This window comes from Lonchura striata, chromosome 18 (genome assembly GCF_046129695.1).
Source record: "Lonchura striata isolate bLonStr1 chromosome 18, bLonStr1.mat, whole genome shotgun sequence".
Lineage (NCBI taxonomy): Eukaryota > Metazoa > Chordata > Aves > Passeriformes > Estrildidae > Lonchura > Lonchura striata.
In genome coordinates, this window is record NC_134620.1 from 13641629 (window position 1) to 13662262 (window position 20634).

General features: G+C 53.0%; 1 protein-coding gene across 2 annotated transcripts; it reads right to left on the reverse strand.

Annotated features, from left to right (window-relative positions):
* Positions 1-20453, reverse strand: SCARB1 (scavenger receptor class B member 1). 2 transcript variants are annotated; one of them, XM_021532803.2, is made up of 12 exons: positions 20316-20453; positions 15695-15852; positions 13380-13521; positions 12729-12932; positions 12441-12536; positions 11773-11885; positions 9756-9922; positions 9140-9258; positions 8034-8107; positions 7191-7242; positions 6582-6728; positions 1-1095 (listed from the first exon to the last, which is right to left on the reverse strand). In XM_021532803.2, the coding sequence occupies exons 1-12, from the start codon at positions 20433-20435 to the stop codon at positions 994-996; spliced, it is 1494 nt and encodes a 497-aa protein (XP_021388478.2). In that variant the 5' UTR covers positions 20436-20453; the 3' UTR covers positions 1-993. The 2 variants fall into 2 exon arrangements, with proteins under 2 accessions (XP_021388478.2, XP_077643394.1); XM_077787268.1 differs by lacking the exon at positions 1-1095 and adding an exon at positions 3538-4288.
* Between the last annotated feature and the right edge of the window lie 181 nt (positions 20454-20634).

Below are 20634 nucleotides of genomic sequence, written 5' to 3' on the forward strand. Positions count from 1 at the left end.
TTTCAGAAATCTGCAATACTTTAATCAAACCCTACTTAAGGCCATAGTTACTTTCAGGATTGCACTCATTCCTGCTTCCCAAAAGCACAAATATCTTCATTAACACACAAGGACAGGGCGAAGCTCCCCCCTCCCGTGGTCAGCCAGGGTGACCAGTGCCTCCCAGTGCTGATGGCCACGACCAGAAGAGCTGGTCCCAGATGGCAGAGCAGGCAGCAGGGACAACTGCCAGGAGCTGAGTGACACCTCACATGGACCACCAAGCTTTTGCCAAGGCTCATCTCACACAGCACCTACAGCCAGGAGAGATTAAGTAACAGGGCTGTGAGCTGGAATTGCTGTGCAGCACAAGGGCATGGCACAGAGCTGGGCCTTTGAAAGTCACCACTCCTCTCCAACACGAGCAAAAGCTGGAGCAGCCCCAGGCAGGCTCCAGGTACTGTGGCAAGAGATATCACTGAAGTGACAGAGCCCAGAAATGATTTGCAGTGTAGTCCAAAAGTGGCAATAAAACTGTGAGTGGCTGCAGGACAGCGTGTCCCATTTGGTGAGATGAACAGTGGCTTTTAAAAAGATCACTAAATCCCATCAGTGCTACCTATACAAACCTCATTTATTTTAAAGGCTGCCATTAGAGTGCATTTTATCCCTAGCAATAGGCAGTTTTAAATTGCAAATAACTTCTCAGATCAGTCAGCAACCATCTTCATTCCACTGGAGAGAAAGCAGTGGCTCAGGCTGGCCCTTGGGGACAAACGGGTTCTGGAACAGTGTTGAGGCTTCTGGATGAGCAGGTATGCTGAGCAGCATCACTGTCCCATGGTTTTGCTGTGCAGGATCTTGGCCGAGCTGTCCACGACTTCATCTCCCAGAGAGCTCTGGGGACCCAAAGCAGCGTCACCTGCAGCGTGGCTGTGTCCCAGTGGGGAGCTGTCCCAGCAGGAGGGTGTCCCAGGGAGGAGCTGTCCCCGTGGGAAGCGTGCTGGGGGTGGCTCAGGCCTCGGGGCTGTCACACAGCAGTGGCGTGGTCTCAGAGGAGGGGGTGGCTTTGCTCTGCGTGCTGCAGGGACCAGGGCTCTTCTCGGCGGTGCTTCCCTGCAAGGGAGGGACAGAGGTCACAGCCTGCCCACAGCCAGCGTCCCCACCCAGCCCATGCACTCCCCGAGCCTCTCGCAGTGGCCAAGGACCCTGCTTTAAATGGAACATTTTTGTAATTTCTTTTTGTACCTCTCGCCTTAGCAAAATGAGGTTATTTCTGTTCCTGCCCACCAGCACCTATAACACCACCCGAGCACCCAGCCTGTGTGGAGGAGCTATGGGACAGTCACCCGAGATGGAAGGGACAGGGACAGCCTGCTGAGGGACACGAGAGCCTGGAGAGCCCCAGGCACCAGCTGCAGCTCACACAGGCAGCACTCCTTCCTGGGATAATGGCAGGGGCAGCCTTGGGAAGAGTGGACGCTGGTGCCTTCTGGCTCCTCCTCACCTAAACACACCTAAAAAACAGGGTCACCAGCCTCTGAGCTGAGCAGGAGCCAGATACACCCTCCAACAGACCAATGGGCCCTGACCCTAAATCATGTGGGCCCTGACCCTGATAAATGCAAGAGCCTCAGGAGGAAGCAGCAGGTGACAGGAGTGGGTCACTTCCTGCTGCTGGGGACAGGGACACCAACCTGTCCCTGTCCCAGAGCATTTTTCTTGCTGGGGATGTGGGTTGGGGTGTTGTGGAGGGATGTGAGGCTCTTCTAACCCTTTGACTATTGCTCTTTGCTGCTCCAGTGACACCACCAGGAACACCTGGAGACTCTTTGGGCACGGTGATATTTGGCTGAAGTTTGGACTTGAGGATCTTGGAGGAATTTTCAACCTTGATAGTCTAAAAAGGTCTCCAGACCTTTGGTGAGGGGATGCTGTCAGGGCAAAAAGGATGGCTAATACTCAAGGTTTGCCTCCTCCAAGTTCAAGAACAGTCCACCCTAACAAGCATCCCGAGCCAGGGAAAAATGCCAGCAGGGCAACAGGGATGAAGCAGGAGCTCCAAACACAAATGCAGAAAGGAGACCCATAGAAGGTGGGAGCAGGGACAGGGAACCTGGCAGGAACACAGGGAAACTCTCCCAGCATGCAGGGATGAAGTCTGGAAAGCCAAAACCCAACTGGAACTGGATCCAGCCAAGGATGTCAGAGACAAGGAGGGCTTCTCCAAGTACCCAGGTGATGAAGGAAAGAGGAGGGAACCATGAGGGCCTGGGGCTGAATGAGGCAGGGGACCCCAGAAACCAGGAAAAAGTCCAGAGCAAGGCAGATGCACCCTTGGTGGAAGAGGATGAGGTCAGAGAATGCTTAAGGAACCCAGACATGCAGAAATCCATGGACCAAGATGGGATCAGCAGGCTCATGTCACAGCAAGGCCATTCCCTGTTGTCTTTGAGCAGTCCTGGCTCAGAGACTGAAGGAAAGCAAATGTCACTTCTGTCTTGAAAAGGATCAAGAAGACCTCAGGAGCTACAGACCAGTCAGTCTCCCTTCATTCTCGAGCAGCTAATTCTAGGAACCACTTCCAGGCTCATGAAGGGCAATTTAATCATGAAGTGTAATGAAATCATGGGCTTCAGCAAGGGGCAACTGTGCTTGAGCACCTGTGCTGAAAGGACTGGAGTGGTAGAGCAGGGGAGAACAGTGGATATTGTCCACCTGGACTCCAGGCTTTTGACACCATCTCCCATAAAAACCTTACAGGGAAGCTGGTGAAGTTGGGATTGGATAAGCAGGCAGTGAGGTGGACTGAAAACTGGCTGAACAGCCAGACCCAGAGAGCTGAGCTGGGGGCCAGCAACCATCAGTGTACACCAGGGGTCAATTCTGCATCCAGGCCTGTTTAATATCTTTATTAATCATCTGCAAAACCTGGGGGTGTGGCTGGTACACCAGAGGGACCTCAGCAGGCTGAGGAAGGCACTGGAAGGGCCCTCCTGAGGTTCAACAAGAGGATGTACAAGGTGTCTTTCATTTGGGATCAACAACCAGCACGCTCTAAAGGTCACCCAGCTCTGCAGCAGCTTGGCAGACAAGGACCTGAGGGGTCTTGGGCACAGCAAAGGCAGCCAGCTGCTTCCTGGGCTGCACTGGGAGTGTTCCAGCAGGTCTTGAGTGATCCTTGCCCTTTGCTCATCACTGGTGAGGCCACACACGGAGTACTGTGTTCAGTTCTGGGCTTCCCAGAACAACAGAGAGATGGAGCTACTGGGAAGAGTCCAGCAAAGGACCACGGAAGTGATTTTGGGATTTGGGGACTGGAGACTCTCATATGAGCAGAGGCTGAGAGAACTTGTTCAGCCTCGAGAAGAGAAAGCTCAGGGGGATCTCAGCACTGAAAAGAAGTTTCTGAACGGAGGGTGTAACTACAGAGCCAGGCTCTTCTTGGTGGTGTCCAGGGACAGGATAAGAGCAAAGGGACAGTTAAATACTTAAAGGGGATTCCATCTAAACATTAAGAAATATTTTTTTTTCTTTTTTTTTTTCCCCTGTGAAAACTGTAAAAATGGCAACAGATTGCCCTGGGGAATCTCCATTCCTGAAGACATTAAGAGACATCTGGACATGGTGCTGAGCTAGGTGACTCTGCCTGAGCAGAGGGATTGGGGATGACCTCCAGAGGTCCCTTCAACCTCAACGACTCAGTGATTTTGTGTTCCTGTAATAAAAACCCAGATATTTTATACATCAGCAATCCTGAAAGCCTCTCTGTTGAGGGGAGGGGTGACACCTACCAGTGGACTGACCTCTGTTACCCCACAAGTTTCTACCCATTCAAAAAACTTACCTCTGGAACTCAAAACACTCAGAGATGGGGGGAAAACAGGCAAGCAAAGTATTTCCTCACACCAATCCTACTTTTCCCCTGATCCCTGCTGACATTATTAGTGCTGCAGATCAGCTACACCGGGAGAAACAATAAGAACACATGCTTGCAACCTGCTTTAGAGCCAGCATTAAGACATCTGGATTGCCCCAGATAAAACCATGAGACAACACTGCTCCATCAAGCTCGCCAGGAGCTGGGAGATGTGGACAGCAAACGTTTCATTTGATTGGTTTCCAGTGAAGCTGAATCAAGTGAGGTGGAGAGAAAAGCATGTTACCTTGTGTGGGTACCCACCTACAGTCGGGCTTCCCGCAACACCGTCCCCTTAACCGGAGGCAGCTTTTTGGCAGAGGTGGCCTGGTTTGTCTTATTACTGTCTGAGCTCTTTTTATTGCTACTCCAAAATAAAGAGCACTTTTCCTAGAAGACAATCAGTCTGGTTTATGGTGCACCCGGATGTGAATTTCATGAGGGTTCCAATTTTCGGAGGAGATTTGAGAAATCACTGTTTAACTAGAATCGAGTTATTAACGAAGATTTCAAAATTTAGATTAAACTAAGTCCTAGTTAAGATTTTTTTCAGTGTCAAGCCAGTTTTAAAATGGTCTGTTTGCCTTTTGAAAGTGTCACCACACAGGCGTTTTGCCACAAAGGTACAAAATCTGGGGGTATTTTACACCTGTACAGATTATGCTTTTTTTTTTTTTTTTTTAGAGCTGCAAGTCCAACAGATGCATTTCAAACTGGCTCCACTATGAACTAGACTAAGATTAAAGTATTTCACAGTACCTCATCTGCACTGGCCTCGGAGCACACTGCTCCCTCCAGAAGCCACAGGCACACAAGCCAGAGGGTTCAGGGAGCCCTTCACGCTGGCAGACACGTGAAGGTGTGGCCAATGTCCCCGCTCAGTGTCCCCTCTGACATGGCCTGGGACTTGGGGAGGCAGAACTGTGCATGATTAAGCAATCAGAGCTAGATCAGCAACGCTTCAATCAAACGAGGAACACACAGAGGAACACACCTTGGCTGCAAATCGCTGTCTTCCAGTTTACAACCTCTTATCTACTCATTAGGTGGAGACCTTCATGTGTTCTGCTGCCTTCTTAGAGATTGTAAAGTCATTGAGGCTTTTTAGTCACTTTCCAGGTAGTCAGGCACTTCCTGCCGTGGATTTTTAGTTCTAACACTTCATGACTCTTTTGCCTGAGCACAGAAATACAGCTGGCTTATGCCTGAGTTTGGGATATTTCACAAGCAGATATTCAGTTGGGTTCAATGAGTAAAAATCCAGCTTTTCTCCCTGCCCCTTCCTAGTATGGTTAAATCTCTTTGAAACCAGGAATTAAGACTTACACAAAGCAGGGTGAGGACATGCCAGCTGCTCAGGGTTGTATAAGGTGTCAGAAACAGTTGCTCAGCTCTTTCTCCAAGCCCCTGGGTCATGCAGCAGGGTGCAGCCTGTCTGTCAGCAACCACTCACTCACATGTGCTGAAGGGGAGCAGTTCAGCCCAGGACATCCCTGGGAGCACAGGAAGGTTTGGTGGCGAGCTCTGGGCTCCATGCTGGGCCCTAGCATCACTCCCACCTTGCAGGACAGTGTGTGGAGGAACAAGGGGATTTGGGATCATGTGTTTAAGTCACTTAAGTAATTGTAGACTTGATTAAAATCCAATTACGTGATACTCTGAGAATTCTGGCACTATTTAAGGTGGGTTTGCATCGGTGTTCCAGGAAGGGCAGGAACCAGCTGAGCAAAGGCAGCCCCTCACACAGGCTCCTCCTCAGTCTGCTCTCATCCCCAGAACTGCCTTTTATCCCCACGAGCAGCCTCTTCACCTCGGCAGCTTTAGAGCCAGCCTAAGCTACCTGACTGGAGTCCAAAGCTAAATCAGCTTCTTTTGATATAGGGTTAGGGTAGGAAGTCAGATCCCTGCTTCCTGAACTAAAGCTTGTAGAGAGAGCTTAGTGATACCAGATCACCGTGGGGCCAGAGCCACAGGTCTGCACTGAGTGTTTTGGCTGTTTTATGTTCAGTCCCAAGAGCTCAGCTCAGCCTCACCCCACTGCCTGCCCCACAGCCAGCTCCCAGCAGGCTTCAAAGGTCTTCACTCCTCAGGAAGCCCAGGTGCACAAAGGCTCTGAGGCTTTCACTTCCAGAGATCTTTGGAGCAGTTTGCACAGCAAGGGCGTTTCAAGGAAATACAGGGTCTGTGCTGGGCTGAGAAGCAGCCACAGTGGCTGTGTCCCCTCTGCAAGAACACACCAACTGCATTTCACTTAACATGCTGTGCTCAGCTAGCTCCATTCCCTGGAGAAGACTCTGTTCTGACTGGAAAAACGCTGGGACCCTGCAGAGATGCAGATCTGTGCAACAGCACAGACCTGCTGCTGCCTTCTATGGAGGCTGGGTTGATAAACCAGGATTATTTCTTCACTAGCTGGGTGAGCTGAGAAATACCTCCTCCTCCAGGAAACCACTTCCATCACTGCTGTGCACCAAAAACGCCAGAAATGCTTCATGCTATCTATTTTTTAGATGGCTAAGGAAGTCCTGCTGCTATCTGCTGGCACCTGGCACCATCAGGAGATTGCTGGTGGCGTCAGCCAATGTTTCCTCAGACAGGTTAAGATTGTCAGCCCAAACTACAGCGTCTGATTGAGTCTGATTTGACTGGCAGCACTTCCCACCAGGCACCTGCAGATTCTTACCTTCCTCACTGCCATGAGCACAGCTGCTGAGATAATGAGAGGGACACTCAGGCCAAGGAGGGTGTACTGCAGGTACTCCAGCACCGACGGGAGCAGCACCAGGTTGGTGTAAAACTGCTTTAGGACCGAGCCCTCGATGGATCCGCTCTGCTCGAAAAAGCAGAGTTGTCAGTGGCACTTCCCTCCCGTCCAGGGCTGAGACAGACCAGCTGTGTGATTCCACTCCCACCACCTCCCAGCATAAATTAGGGAATTTATGCAAGATTCAGTCAGGTTAAGAGCTTTTACTAAATAGCAGGAGTCAGCTGGCCACGCACCCACAGCTGGAGGCCGCAATCCCTGGCCCACGGGAGGACAGGGATGCTGGCAGCTCTGTCCAGGGCCCTATTTAACCCCACAGCTAGGCCAGAGCCAGAGATTTACCATGTATAGTGCAGGGTTTGTTCAGCTCAGAGGTATTAATGGCATAGCCAAGTATTGAAAAGCCTTCTGTTGGTGCCTAATTAGTCTGGCTGGCTTAAAGCTTTATCCAAAGTGGAGTTTCCCCAGCATGGGGTGATGGGGAAGCAGGAGAGGCTCTGCAGAATCAGGCTGAGGAAGGCAGCTCACCTCTGCAAACCACAGCAGCGGCAGGACCACTGGCTTAATCTTCCCTGTTTGACTGGGGGGAAGAAGATTAAAAAAGCAGCTTAGGTTTATGGCTGATCAAGTCACAATGAGCACCACAGTTCTTCCTAAGGGGACACGACTGACAGACTGACAGTGGCCAGGAAACCAGCATGAGGAGGTGGCAATCCCTGCTGCTCCAGTGAGCTGCTCCCACAGCACAGGCAGAGCTTGTGCTTCCACAGGGATTTAGCTGCCCAAGGGCAGCAGTGAGAGCCATCCCAGACCTGGCTCCAGGGAGGTGAAACTGAGTGAGCCAGAATGCCACAGTTCATGTCTCAGTCACCTGGGGGCTGCCTGCAGGTGCTTGCCCCTCAGCCCAAGCAGCAAGAGCACACTCCCACCCTTGCTGGCATTTAACATCTGGCACCACACAGTTTGGTTACAGAGACCTCCCGTTTGCTTTCATAGAGCTGGAAGTGTCTTCTGGACACAGGCAGAGTGGGTTTTGCCTCTCCGTGTTGCAGGTGACTCCTGAGAGGCAGCACAGTGTAGGTGAGCAGCTCCTGCCCCACCAGGAGGAACATTCCATGCCTCAGCTGCCTGGGGAGGGACAGGGACACTGCCCGAGCTGAGCAAACAGGCAGCCACTCTCTGCACTGCTGAAGGATGGAACTTGTGGCCACTGGAATGGCTGATGTTTCAACAGGAGCTGTCTGGCTCCAGCAATAGCACAACTGCTCATGGTAAAGCTTTGGAGAGAGTAAAGTCTGCAGCAAGCTCAGCATCAGCAGAGCTCCCTGCTCAGGGAAGGCAGGGGGACATTTCTAGGAGCTGAGCACTTACGTGATACCAGACACGTGCTTTATGTACAGGTTCAGCTGGAGCTTGATGGAGCAGTTCATGGGGATGCCTGTCATCTGCAGAGGAAGAGAACAACCAGTTCATCAGTAACTTCCTAGTGACTTCTTGGGACCAACAGACCCTATCCAACATTCCAAGACCAGGAAAAACATCACACTTCAAAGCTGGTCTTGTTGACACCCATTAAGACATTGATTTCTCATGACTCTGCAGTTTTGCAACACATTTTTACAAGCAGAGAATTTTTGTTGTGCTGTCCCTGTTTGCAGTCAGCAGCCTGCAACTAGATAAAAATGTAGTTAACTGTACTGTTATCAGTATATGTTTGATACTGTAATAAACTTAATTAGATTTTCATAACTGTGATAAGAAAAGCAGTCAGAACCCAATTGCTAGGTAAGACACAGAGTAAACTCTGTGTCTGAGAGGGCAATAGGTTTTTTTTTTTGCTTGAGCAAATATCACGGAACATTTAGAAAAACTGACCTCACACAGCACAAGCTGTGGGTGGAAAATCCCAAAGTCCCTTTGCCATCAGCAGCTGGGACAGTGATACCTCAGGACACCCCAAATCACCCCTCTGGAGTGGTGACTTCACCCTCACTCTGTGAGTACATGAGGGCTGTAACACAGCACCCAGGCCAAAAGCAGTCAGTTCCAGATGGGCAGGCTGAGAAAGTGGAAGAAGCCAGCCCAAAAAATGGAGGTGCCAGCTTGAGCCACAGCGTGGTCCTCAGGCTTTGCCAGCCAGCTCTCATGGCAATGTGCATTTGCAGATCTGGGGCACAGCTGGGCTGCTGCCAGATACACCTCCTGGTCTATAGGCCTGAGTCAGTGGAAAGAGTTTCGCCGTGCTTATCAAAACAATTATGTTTATAATTAGTTCTGCAATTTTCTAGAAGCCAGGCTAATTATTCAATTAGTTTATGGCTTTGACATTTTTTATCTGCAGACGTCCTCGCACTATGGAACCTGCTCGGATCAGTGCCATGAGAGCAGAGTGCTGCCACCACTCAGCTGCTGGCAGGGTCCTCCCCGTGCTGGGCTGGTCCCTGGGCTGAGGGGAGGACCCTGCTGGGCTCACTCACAGGGTGCAGATCGAGGAAAAGCCCGTGCTGGTCCTTGTTGGGGTGCAGGCCTTCCACTGCATTCACCAGGGATGGGTCGGCGTTGTAGAAGTGAGGGTGGGAAATGAACATCGGCGCATCTGGATGAGATTAAGGCATCTTTAAGCTGCTCCACATCCACTTAAGAGCTTTTTTTTTTTGAGGTTTTAAGGTCCTGCAGTACTTGTTCTGAAGAAGCTTTTATATTTTCTCCTCCCAGCCAGCAATCTCCTTCCCCTCTCTCCCTGCAGGTTGTTCCACTGATCTGGGAGGATGCAGGACCACCCGCAGCACATGCTGCGGTGTCCAGAGCCAACATTTAACCTGGGAGCTGTGTGGGCTGCCTCCTCCCTGCTCCCCCCAGCAGCCCAGGGGATGTAATGCTCCCACTGCATCCCTGGGCATTCCCACAAATGCCAGGCTCTCCTAGGGCTGGGCACTGAAGGTTAGGCACAAGGGTTTTCCTTGTGGGAGTGCAAGCAGCACTTTTCACCCTCCCGGTGAGGCACTAGAGCTGTTTTTCCACACAGCCAAGCTTCTGTAGCATCTCAAATTGAACACTGGCCCACTAAGGAGAGCCAGGGAGGAAAGGACTTACTGAGCCTACAGGTGCTGACGTTCAGGATGCCAGACTGCATGCAGGGGCAGAAGCCCTCGTTGGGTGGGTAGTCTGTGCCGTTGGCAAAGAGGGTTTTGGGTGCCACGAAGCGATAGGTGGGCACACCCTTGAAGTCCCCCGACTGCTCGTACACCAGCCTCATGGATCTAGAAGGGTTTCAGTGGAGAAGGATCAGGGTTAGCCAACAGGCTCCCAGCACAGAAGTGGGTCCTTATCTTGGCTGGATAAGATGCAATTGCAATGTAACTTAGACTTTGAGATCAAGATAAACCCTCAGCAGTGCTTCAGGGAATGGGGAATGAGTATTTAAGCCTTTTGTTTTCCATGTTTTAAGCACATCTAAAGGGTTGGTCAGGAGTAGTTACTGAGAGAAACCACAAGCTTGTAAGTCCTCTTGCTATATCCAGGTGAGATTTGTTTAAAGGCATCCAGTAATCCCCAGGGCTGCTCTCCAAGAGATAATACCCACTTTATAGAAGCCTTGTCTACAAGGTGTTCCATTACAGCACTGGATAAATCTCTTTTGAAGGCCAGCTCCAGCAATACACTGCCAGGGGAGTGGAAAATTTCCCTACCTGATGACAGCAAGATTTTTTTCTTGCTACTAGAGGCTGTTGATATTGTGCTGCCATATTGCTGACCAGGTTTGATGCAAGTCTCTAGGACAAAAATTTGCTCCCTTCACACTTGAGTGAGGCTTGCAGAGAATCACAGAATGGGTGAGTGGGTCACAGTGGGCTGCCAGGACAGCCCAGGCAGGCCAAGGGGATGCTCATTCCTACAGAGGAATGGTCCTTTCTGATGCTGGGAGCAAGGATGGGGGATTCAGGGCATGTCCAGCAGATACACGTGGGCCTCCTGGCTCTGCTCACCTCCCAGCCAGGAGGCAGAGCTTGCTGTAGCCCATCAACAGGATAAAACCTTGAGAGCTGCCTGTCAGCACCAGCTGCACTTCACGTGCACCGAGCAGAGAATGGGCCCTGCCTGCCCTGCAGAGGCAGGGATGCTCTTAGCCCGCCAGGTGATGTTTGTGACAGAGGCTGAGGCAGAGGTCTGGGGAGCAGGCAGCACTGTCTGAGAAGCTGAGCCACTTCCCCACAGCTCTGTGTGGCAGGAACCTCCTGTGCCAACAACAAACCAACCTGGGTTTCCTCCACTTCACTGGGAGCCTTGCCTGGAAGCATGCTCTGCTCCAGAGGTTCCTGTAGTTTGACAGGGACAGGTATGTGTTTAAACTTCAGTTACAAACAAACTTTCTTGTACATTCCTGGCTCCGGGTCATTCTGGTGTTTGCTGATGACCCCAGTGCAAAGGAATCCCTGTGCTATTGCTCAGCTCAGCTGCTTGCTCACCGGTCATTGTTCTCTACTCAACAGGAGCACTTGCCTGCTTTGCAGCACTATCTACAAAGCTGGAGTTATCATTATCTTCCCCAGGCTAGGACAGGGGTTCTGTGCCTGCTTCCCCCTCCTTCCAGCCTCAGGCACAGTGGGGTACTTTAACCCCTGGGTGATGATCAGCTAAGGTCAGGGTGTTTTACACAGGCAGAACAAAAAAGAAAAGAAAAAAAAAAAGGGAAAAAAAAAGAAGAAAGAGCCTGGAAAATGGTGGCACGAATTTTCTCCCAGACATAATTTCTCCAAGAGTTTAGTCAGCTGAAAGAGTTCTGCAGTTACAGTTGCATTTCCCTCTGACAAACCTTACTTCTCCTTCCAACTGCCCACATCTTATCTACGTTCAACAACCACATCTGGTTATTTTGTACTGATTAAACGTGGGCAAGCTGGACATCTCCAGTGACCTGCAAGGTATTTATGGACACCACAAGATGCTGATAATGAGACAACTACGCTGTTGTAAAGCTCAGAGGTAATGCAAACCCAAACTGCAGCTGAACTTTACCTACAGGAACAATTCCTGAGCCCTCTGCGTGTGCAGGATGGGTGCAGTGTGTCCTGCCACCTGCGTGGGGACAGGCTGGCAGCTGTGGCCTCACCTGCAGGCATCAGGGCTGTAGAAGTCCAGGAAGGTTGGGGACAGGAAGGGTGGCCACATCTCCCCCGCTGTCCCGTTGATCATGTTGCACTGGCTGCTCCGCCAGTAGTTCACCTGTGGGACAGGTGTGGAGAGAAGAACTCAGAAGGACGAGCTGGCTGGGGTCAGCTCTCACCCCTGCATGCAGTGTCCACCACCCCACACTGCTTCCATAGCAGCAGCAAAGATCTTTCCCATCCTAAGCATATTTTCCATCCTCCATGACTCTGTGAGCCAAACATCCACTTAATGGACAAGACCCACCTGCCCCCAGAATCTGAGCTCTACCTTCAGCTGATTTTAGTTTGGAGCAGAATTCTACAAGGGAAGAGTAAAGCATCCTTTAACAAGAGCATTTACACCTTCAACACAGGCCACAGGAGCCTGAAACTTCAACCATTACAGGCAACCAGCTCCAACAACACTGCAAGGGAGTGCAAGTGAAAAACCCATGAACAGATGAATTTAATGCTTCCTGAAAAGCCCCTTGCCACATGGCTGCTACAACAGAAGTCCTGTAGAAACTTTTCTTCACACCTGAGGCATACACAACAGCACCCAGAGCTTTCAGCTTACCCTGCTTTAAATCAGGCACTCCCCATGATTCAGGGTTTGCTGCCAGACACTCACCATCTTCATCCCATTCCACGAATCCACCATGTGGACTTGACTGATGTTCTTCACGCCTGTGTTCACTGTGAACAGCCCTGAGTTGGAGTTGTTAAACTGCAGAGAGAGGGAAGGATTGTTTAATCTACTGCACGCAGCAAGGCAGCAACACATCCCCGACTCTGGGTGCCCATCAGCTCTGGGGGTGCCTCACACACCATCAGCTGCTCAGCTGCTGCTCAGCTGAGTGTCTGAGCCGTCCCCAGGATCAATATTACTGTGATTTTAGCACTCCCAACCAACACTTACATCCATGAATAATCCAAACTTCCCCTTGAAAGGGAGCAGGCCAGGAACAATCAAGTTGATGGCGTCTATGAGGGGGTCATCGTAGCCCCACATGATCTCCCCCACCGTCCGGTTCATGAACGCCTCCTGCTTCAGGCTGGCCAGGGCTCCACTCAGTAAAAACTTCACGAAAGCTGGCAGTTTTTCCATCATCACAGCTGCTCCCTGAGAAAGGAAACAAACCTCTGGGATGAGAGGCCCACGTTTAGCAAAGAGGAAGCATTTTTGGTGCTAACCAAAATCATTCTGCTGCTCCCATCTATGGTCCCAGAGGAATTCTCTGGGCAGACTGAGGTTCCTCATTGATTCCCAGTTGGGAAGGAGGCAGTTGAGGGCTCACAGGCTTGGTTTCCCCACAGGATGCTCAGATGAGCTTGTGGACTCAAGACCAGCTGCCCTGCACACTCTGGTTGTGGAACTGTAGCAGCCTACCAGAACAACTCAACACCCACAAAGCAGAAAATTGCATTATACAAGCTTAACCACCTCAATGCTTGATCAGCCTTAAGCCCTACAAGAAAGCCATTGAGTAATTCAGTGGTTCAGTGCTGGATATCACCACGCTCCCTGCAAGCCCAGAAGGTGGAACCTTTGCAGGCAACAAGCACTTACCATCATCATGATGTTTGGCACAACAATGTACTCGTCCTCCGTGCCGTTGGACAGGTCTGGCTGGAAGAAAAGGTGCCGGTACTCCAGGTAGGAAACGGTATCGTTGTCATAGAAGGTGATGTTAGTTTTAAACCTGTACTCCCTGCCAAGAGATGGGAGAGCATGGGAACCAGCCCTAGGCAGAGCCCCTTGAGCCAGAATGGGCTGCACAGGCCTGGGCTTGCTGCTGAGGGAGACCAAAGCCTAGCAAGGAGCCTCGGGGCAGCTGGGGAGGCAGTGTGGGAACAGACAGAAACCTCCCACCCCAGCCAGGGTTAGGGCTTGGCAGGAGGAGAGGGCAGCCCAGGAGCCAGGCATTCCTGACACGTTGGATTCTTGCAGGAACTAAGTGTTTCTTCCCAACCCATTACCCAAAAAAATTAAGACAGTAAATCTCCTCTGTTGCTTCACCCACAGGCACTGTTAAGCCCAAGCACACCAGAGAGGTGCCCAGACATGCAGAGCCCACGCACCAAAATCACCTGCACACACGAGAGGACCAGCCAAGATGCTCCATGCTCCACCAGGGATTTGTTCCCAACCTCCCTGGTGGCTCCTGGGTTCAGGGCAGCCTGACGCTCCACACAGCACGTGGCCCTTCTGCTCCTCAGGGCTTCAGGCACACTGCCTGATACTTTAGCTTTCATCTTTTCCAGATTCTGCATTGCTTTGGTGTGTAGCTCTGAACTCCATATAAAGTGTCAGCAGCTCTGCTCACAGCTCAGGCACACAGAACAATCCTTTTCCAGCCCAGAACCAGCTCAGCACACAGAACAATCCTTTTCCAGCCCAGAACCAGCTCAGCACACAGAACAATCCTTTTCCAGCTCAGCACACAGAACAATCCTTTTCCAGCCCAGAACCAAGAACACCACTGCAGCTTCAGCCCAAAAAGTGTAAAACAACAGAGAATTGAGGAGAGCAAACTGGGAGGGTGGGACTGCACAACCTGGAGCTGGAATTGGGCAATTTACCCCAATATGGAAATGGACCAAAACTTCTAAAAGTGTGAAAACTCGTGACATGCCATCCATCCTGGGTGGAGCCACAGCTGGGCTCCTGTGCTGCCCAAGGTGCATCCTTTGAAGGCCTTTCAATAAATCCCTATTTATTAATTTAACTCTGTCCAGCCTCTGTTCTAGAGAGCCTCTCCAGGCATCAGCCCAGTGCTGCTGGACTTCAGCCCATGCCACAGGGGCAGCCCCAGGCCCATGGAGGCTGCAGTGCTCTGCAGCACTGCCAGGTTGTCCCCAACATCACAAGCCTGTTACTGCTCCTGGAGGAACTGAAGCTCAGCTCACCAGCAAAAACAAAGTCCTTCACTGTGGAGCCTCTGTTTTACAGCCCACATTAGGGAAGGGCACTAATCTTGCTCAGCAGAAACACAAGGACACTAATAAGCTTTGCCCCTTTGTTTATTCTTACTTACAGCAAGTGAAGCTTTTCCCCGGGCCAGGAGAGCGATGCTATGGCAACATACAGAACCCACCCTGGCAAGGCCAGGGCACACAAGGGCACCTACATACTGCAGGTGTCCACTCACACTGCTCCAACAGCTTTGGATTAACCAGTAATCTTCCCACATGAGCTTGCTCAGGCTGCTGCTCAGCCTCTCCCCACTCCTGTAGGTACTAACATATTGAAGATCACTGCTCACGGGGAGGTTCACATGCTCAACATCAAGCATGGTGTCCTCCTTCAGGAGCTGGGAAAGCCCCTGGGGCTTCAGCCACCATCCTCAGCCATGGCAAACAGACCCAGCCCTGCTGGGTGTGGGTCTGACCCAGTACTGGTGCTCCATACTTGCTCTCCATATGGTTCCCATGACCAGAACACTCACGTTGGGCACGTTCTGGGTCTCACGTCAGGTAAGGACCCCAAAATTCGATATTGAGGTGACTCCAGCTCAAGAGCTGGGCTCTTAAATGCACAGAAAAGATAAAAGAGCACTCTGAGGACAGGGTCAGCCACCAGCACACCAACACCCCTCATGTTGGGACTGTATCAGCCCAGGTCTGCCTGCCCAACAGGCCCCAGAAAAAGACTGAGCTCCACAACTCAGTGGAGCACCCACCGATCTCCCCGTCTCAGCTCCTACACGTGTTTTGAGCAAGATCAGAGCGACTGGAGCACATCTGGGTCACTTTAAAATGCAGTGCCCCGGGCTCTCACCCAGCCTGCTGATGCCATGTGCTCCTGCCAGAGGAGCCAGGGGCAGCCTGGCAGGCAGCACAGCGGGCAGGGTCACGCCAGGCTGGCCACCAGTGGCTCCTGACCTGTACACGTAGGGCCCACGCTGGCTCAGCACCGGCTTCTCGCCCCGCAGGACCTGCTTGGGGTTCAGCACTTCGAAGAAATACACCGTCAAGTAGAAAGGAACAGGGATGTCTTTCCACATTTGGAAGGAGATGCTGTTGGGGTCGATCCTGACGTTCTGGAAGGCAAAAAAAATACAGGGTCACAACATTTGGGTTCTGTGGCTGCAGGTGAACACATCCACCCTCAGCTCACTGTAGGGCACAGATGAAGGTGGCATTTATAAGAGCTCTCCAGAGGATCCAGGTGTGTTTGGCAGACTGAAACCCAGCTGGATATACAGTGAGAAATCCTGTGTGTGCAGAAGCATCAGGTTTTATGGCACAAGATGTTTGCTGGCTTATTTATTCAGACTTAACTTTTCTAATCCTACCCACAAAGTTTCTGAGTGTTTTGATATGCTGCATTCACTCTGCACTCTGCATTCATTCAGCTCTGAATTCACTACTCTGCACGTTTCACTTGTCTGTTCCAGAGGCCTTTGCTCATGGGTTTGGCAGCTCCACAGAGCTAAAAGCAAGCAAGAAGTGGCACAGCTATCCTCACAAGAGTTTGGGTACCAGCAGGGAGAGCACACTAGAATCCCAAAAAGAACTTGGAGAACTGGGATGGCAAGGCAGCTGTGTCCCACCAGCACAGCACAGGACACCTCTGCCTCCTCTCAGCTGCCAGCCTGCACTGACTCACAGCTGATCATGAGGCAGTCAAAGGCAAGGCACCTATCACTGTCCTGAAATGCCTGCAGGAGCTCAAAGACAACTTAAGTGCTCCTCAGCTCACACCTGACACAGGGACACATCTGCCTCCATGCCCTCCCTGCCCCCAGGGTGCTGCAGAAGGGCAAGAGCTTGTTCCTTCTTGAACACTCACTCTGGATGTGTTCCACCATAATCTTTTCTTCTGAAAGCACACAGATTCCTGACCCTGCTTAGGTAACCCAGCCAGCTTATGGCAGTGGGGTTGATCCATGAACAGGAGGAGGGACGTGGGCTTTATGCTGGAGCGGCTCCATCTCACTGGGCACATATTTGCTGACACAGGAGTTGAGGTACCAGAGGCTTCCCCATAACATCTCCCCTTTTTTGGGTCATTTTGTGGCAAAGCTGAGCTACCTGTGAGTGGGAGGCCTCTGTGAGCCCCTCATCCAAGCTCCATCCCTGGGAAAGCATCTCCACAATGTTGTGCAACCCATGTAACCCTTCCCACCACCACCACCACATACTCCTCTAATTTTGCCAGCCTCAAGGCTTTCATGGTAAAGAAGCAGAAATAGGAGAGATTTTTATTTAATCTGCTTTACAACCCTGATTCCCCAAGCATCGAATGGATTATGATCGAGAACATCTCCTTTCCTTTAATTGCCTGTTCTGTCTTGCACTCCCTTGACCACTTGTTGCACATGCATTTATTTTTATGATTTATTTTTATAAATAAGCATTTATTTTTATAATAAGTCAGATGGAGCTACATCCCAGCTCCCTGCTGCCCTTCCCAGCTCCCTCCCCACCTGGGCACAGCAGCTCAAGGTACTCCACAGGTGCTGCTAAGATCCCCACAACGGGGTAGCCTTAAAATTAAGCTATTTTTAGGTCAAAACAAACATGGTCATATGTCTGGAATGAAAACAGAGTATTTGTCAGCTAGATGGGTTGCAAAGGGTCACTGAGATGTTTGACCCCTCCTGACCAGGCTGATCTTTGTTCCCAAAGAACTGAAAGGAACTGGTTACTGCCCATCGGCTCCAGATGGGGCCAGAAGAGCAGCAGCTCCACCACAGCATCCAAATCCTGCCTGGCCGGGAGGGAGGGAGGCACACTGCTCAGGAAAACAGAGAGCTGAGGTTTCCCCTGCGGGCTGGGAGGAACAGTTAAGTCTGTCAGTCAGACCTCACCCTTCACATCCCCTCAGCACCCTCCTCCTCCTCACCCAGCACCCCGCTGCCCCCGGCTCCTGCCACCCAGGACACACCAGGCTCCCAAGGGGACCAGCCACGGGTGGCAGAGGGATGAGCTGACGCAGCCTCACTGCGTGCAAGCTCGTACCTTAGGCAGGTCTGTGGCATTCCAGATGCTTCCAGAAAAGCAATATTCCCCAGGTTTTGCAGGGCCAACCCCAAAGGCAGCCCAGTGCAGCTGGGGCAGGCTCCAAGCTCCATTCTTGCACACTTCACCCAAAGATATCCTTGAAACAAACATCTCTCCATAACTAACTCCTGCTTTTCCATCAGGGTGCACCAGCTGACAGAGCCCAGGAAGCCAGGATGGGCAAACCTTTACCTGCCCAAGCCCAGCCCTTCAAGCTCCTCTTATCCACACTACTCTGAAGACCAACCCAGGAGTTTCAGTAAAGGCCTGAATGTTTCTCATCACCTACCATCACTCAGTTATTAGGCTTAATCTGAAATGGGAAAAAAAATGAGCTCAGGGTAATTTTGTGTCATGTTGAAGATGGGAAGACCAAGGGCTTGAGGTGAAGGGAGGAGAAACAAGGGTTGATCTTTTCTTCATCTTCTGTTCTCATTGCAAATTACTAGGATTTAGCTAATTAGCTTGAAAAAAATTAGATTTAGCTTAAAAAGAGGACAGAAAGCTTTTTGCACAAAAAAACATCATTTCTGTTCTGCGGGGGCCATTCAGCCTTTTATTTGCAGGTTCCTGATGTCGTGAAACTGAACAAATAATTTCTACTCTTTAATCCACAGGACTGTGTGGCTCTGCCCAGCCAGTAGCACTTCCAAGGGGTACGTTTAAGTAGGTCATTTTCAGCAGAGACTTTGTGCCACACAACACCAGCCATTGGCTATGAGGTGTTTGTTCTTCTCTTTCATTAGAAGGAAATTTTCAGGGGCTGACCTGGGTAGGTGGAAGCTTGGAGAAAGGCCAAGGCAGGGAGCACATTTGCCTTGGACAGGGAGAAAAAGGTTTGGCTAAATGTGGGGATGAGCTCTACATTACAGCAGGATGATAACCGGTGTCCCAGCAGCAGGGACGGGAGTGCTGGTTCATAAGACTGCAGCAATTACTGAACAGATCATCAGCTCCATCCACAGCCCCACATTTTGGCACAAACCCTCTTCAGCCTCAGGACCTCTCCTGTGGATAAGAGGTGTTCAGAGAAGGAACTCTTCAAGCTTTCAGTCTAGGAGAGAGGACAACTTGGAGGCTGCTCCACGCACAAAGCTTCTCTGGAGCAGCCTGTGCATCATCCCATTTCCAGCAGGGAAAGCAGCTCACCTGCGAGCCCGCTCACTTACTTGTGAGAGGAATAACGGGTGCCGCAGGTAGAGGCAGGAGGGAAGGGAGGAAGCGTCGGTGCTTAGGGTGATGCTCTGCCAAGTGCTTTTGCATCCCCAGCCAAATCCCCAGTGATGCCCAGAGCTCGTTAACCTGCGCGCCCAGAGGGGTGATTAACCTGCTCACTCGGGGCACGGCTGCTGTCACCAGGGACGGAACAGCCCGAAGCTGCACTTACCCAGAGCTAGAGCCCGAGGCTGCTCGGGGCTGCAGCGGGGACAGTTACCTCCAGCGCTCCGCACCGCACGGCCCCAGCCCGCACCGAGCCCCAGAACCGCGCCGAGCCCCAGAACCGCGCCGAGCCCCAGAACCGCGCCGAGCCCCAGAACCGCGCCGAGCCCCAGAACCGCGCCGAGCCCCAGAACCGCGCCGAGCCCCAGAACCGCGCCGAGCCCCAGAACGGCATGGCACCGCACAGCCCCAGCTCCGCACCGCATCGAGCCGAGCCCTTGAACCGCACCGAGCCCCAGCACCGCACCAAGCCGAGTCCCAGCCCCACACCAAGCCGAGCCCCGCACCGAGCCGAGCCCCAGAACCGCACCGAGCCGCACCGCACAGCCCCAGCACCGCACGGCACCGAGCCCCGCACCGCACCGAGCCCAGCCCCGCACCGAGCCCTAGCCCCGCACCGAGCCCTAGCCCCGCACCGAGCCCTAGCCCCGCACCGCATCGAGCCGAGCCCTTGAACCGCACCGAGCCCTAGCCCCGCACCGAGCCCAGCCCCGCACCGAGCCGCACAGCCCCGCACCGAGCCGCACAGCCCCAGCACCGCACAGCCCCGCACGCGGCCTCCAGCGCAGCCCCGCACCGAGCCGAGCCCCAGCCCGCACCGAGCCGAGCCCCAGCCCGCACCGAGCCCCAGAACGGCATGGCACCGCACAGCCCCAGCTCCGCACCGAGCCTCAGCCCCGCACCGAGCGGAGCCCCAGAACCGCATGGCACCGCACCGAGCCCCAGCCCCGCACCGCATCGAGCCGAGCCCTTGAACCGCACCGAGCCGAGTCCCAGCACCGCACCGAGCCGCACCGCACAGCCCCAGCACCGCACGGCACCGAGCCCCGCACCGCACCGCCCCAGCACCGAGCCCCGCACCGCACCGCCCAGCCCCAGCACCGAGCCCAGCCCCGCACCGAGCCCAGCCCCGCACCGAGCCCCGCACCGCACCGCACAGCCCCAGCACCGCACAGCCCCGCACGCGGCCTCCAGCGCAGCCCCGTGGAGCGGACCGGGTCCGCCCGGGGGTGACTTTCAGCTCCGGCCCGCACGCCCCGCGCCCAGCCGCGCTGACCTGGATGACCTGCCGGCGGACGATGCGCGGCCCCGCGAGCAGCAGGCAGCCCCCCAGGAGCGCGCAGGCCAGCCCGGCCAGCCCCAGCCCCACGGACAGCCTGCGCCGGGCCGCGGCCATGGCGGGCCGAGCCGAGCCGAGCCGAGCCGGCAGTGGGGCCCGCCGCCGCTTTATGGCCCCGCGGCCCGGCCCGGCCCGGCCCGGCCCGGCCCGGCCGAGGGGGCGCGGCCGGGGCGGGGCGTTCGTGATGGGCGGCGCCACGGGAAAGGGCCGGCGGCGCGGCCCCGCGGAAAAACGGGGAAATCGGCGGAATGGGGAG

What these genes read in the sequence shown, in the direction of transcription:
- SCARB1 (XM_077787268.1), bottom strand. Translation starts at nt 20,435, where the DNA reads ATGGCCGCGGCCCGGCGCAGGCTGTCCGTGGGGCTGGGGCTGGCCGGG. An exon ending in AGTTTGGATTATTCATGGAT is followed by an intron (nt 12,537 to 12,728) that starts GTAAGTGTTGGT and finishes CTCTCTCTGCAG; the next exon opens with TTTAACAACTCCAACTCAGG. An exon ending in TGCTCATGGCAGTGAGGAAG is followed by an intron (nt 4,289 to 6,581) that starts GTAAGAATCTGC and finishes ATTGTCTTCTAG; the next exon opens with GAAAAGTGCTCTTTATTTTG.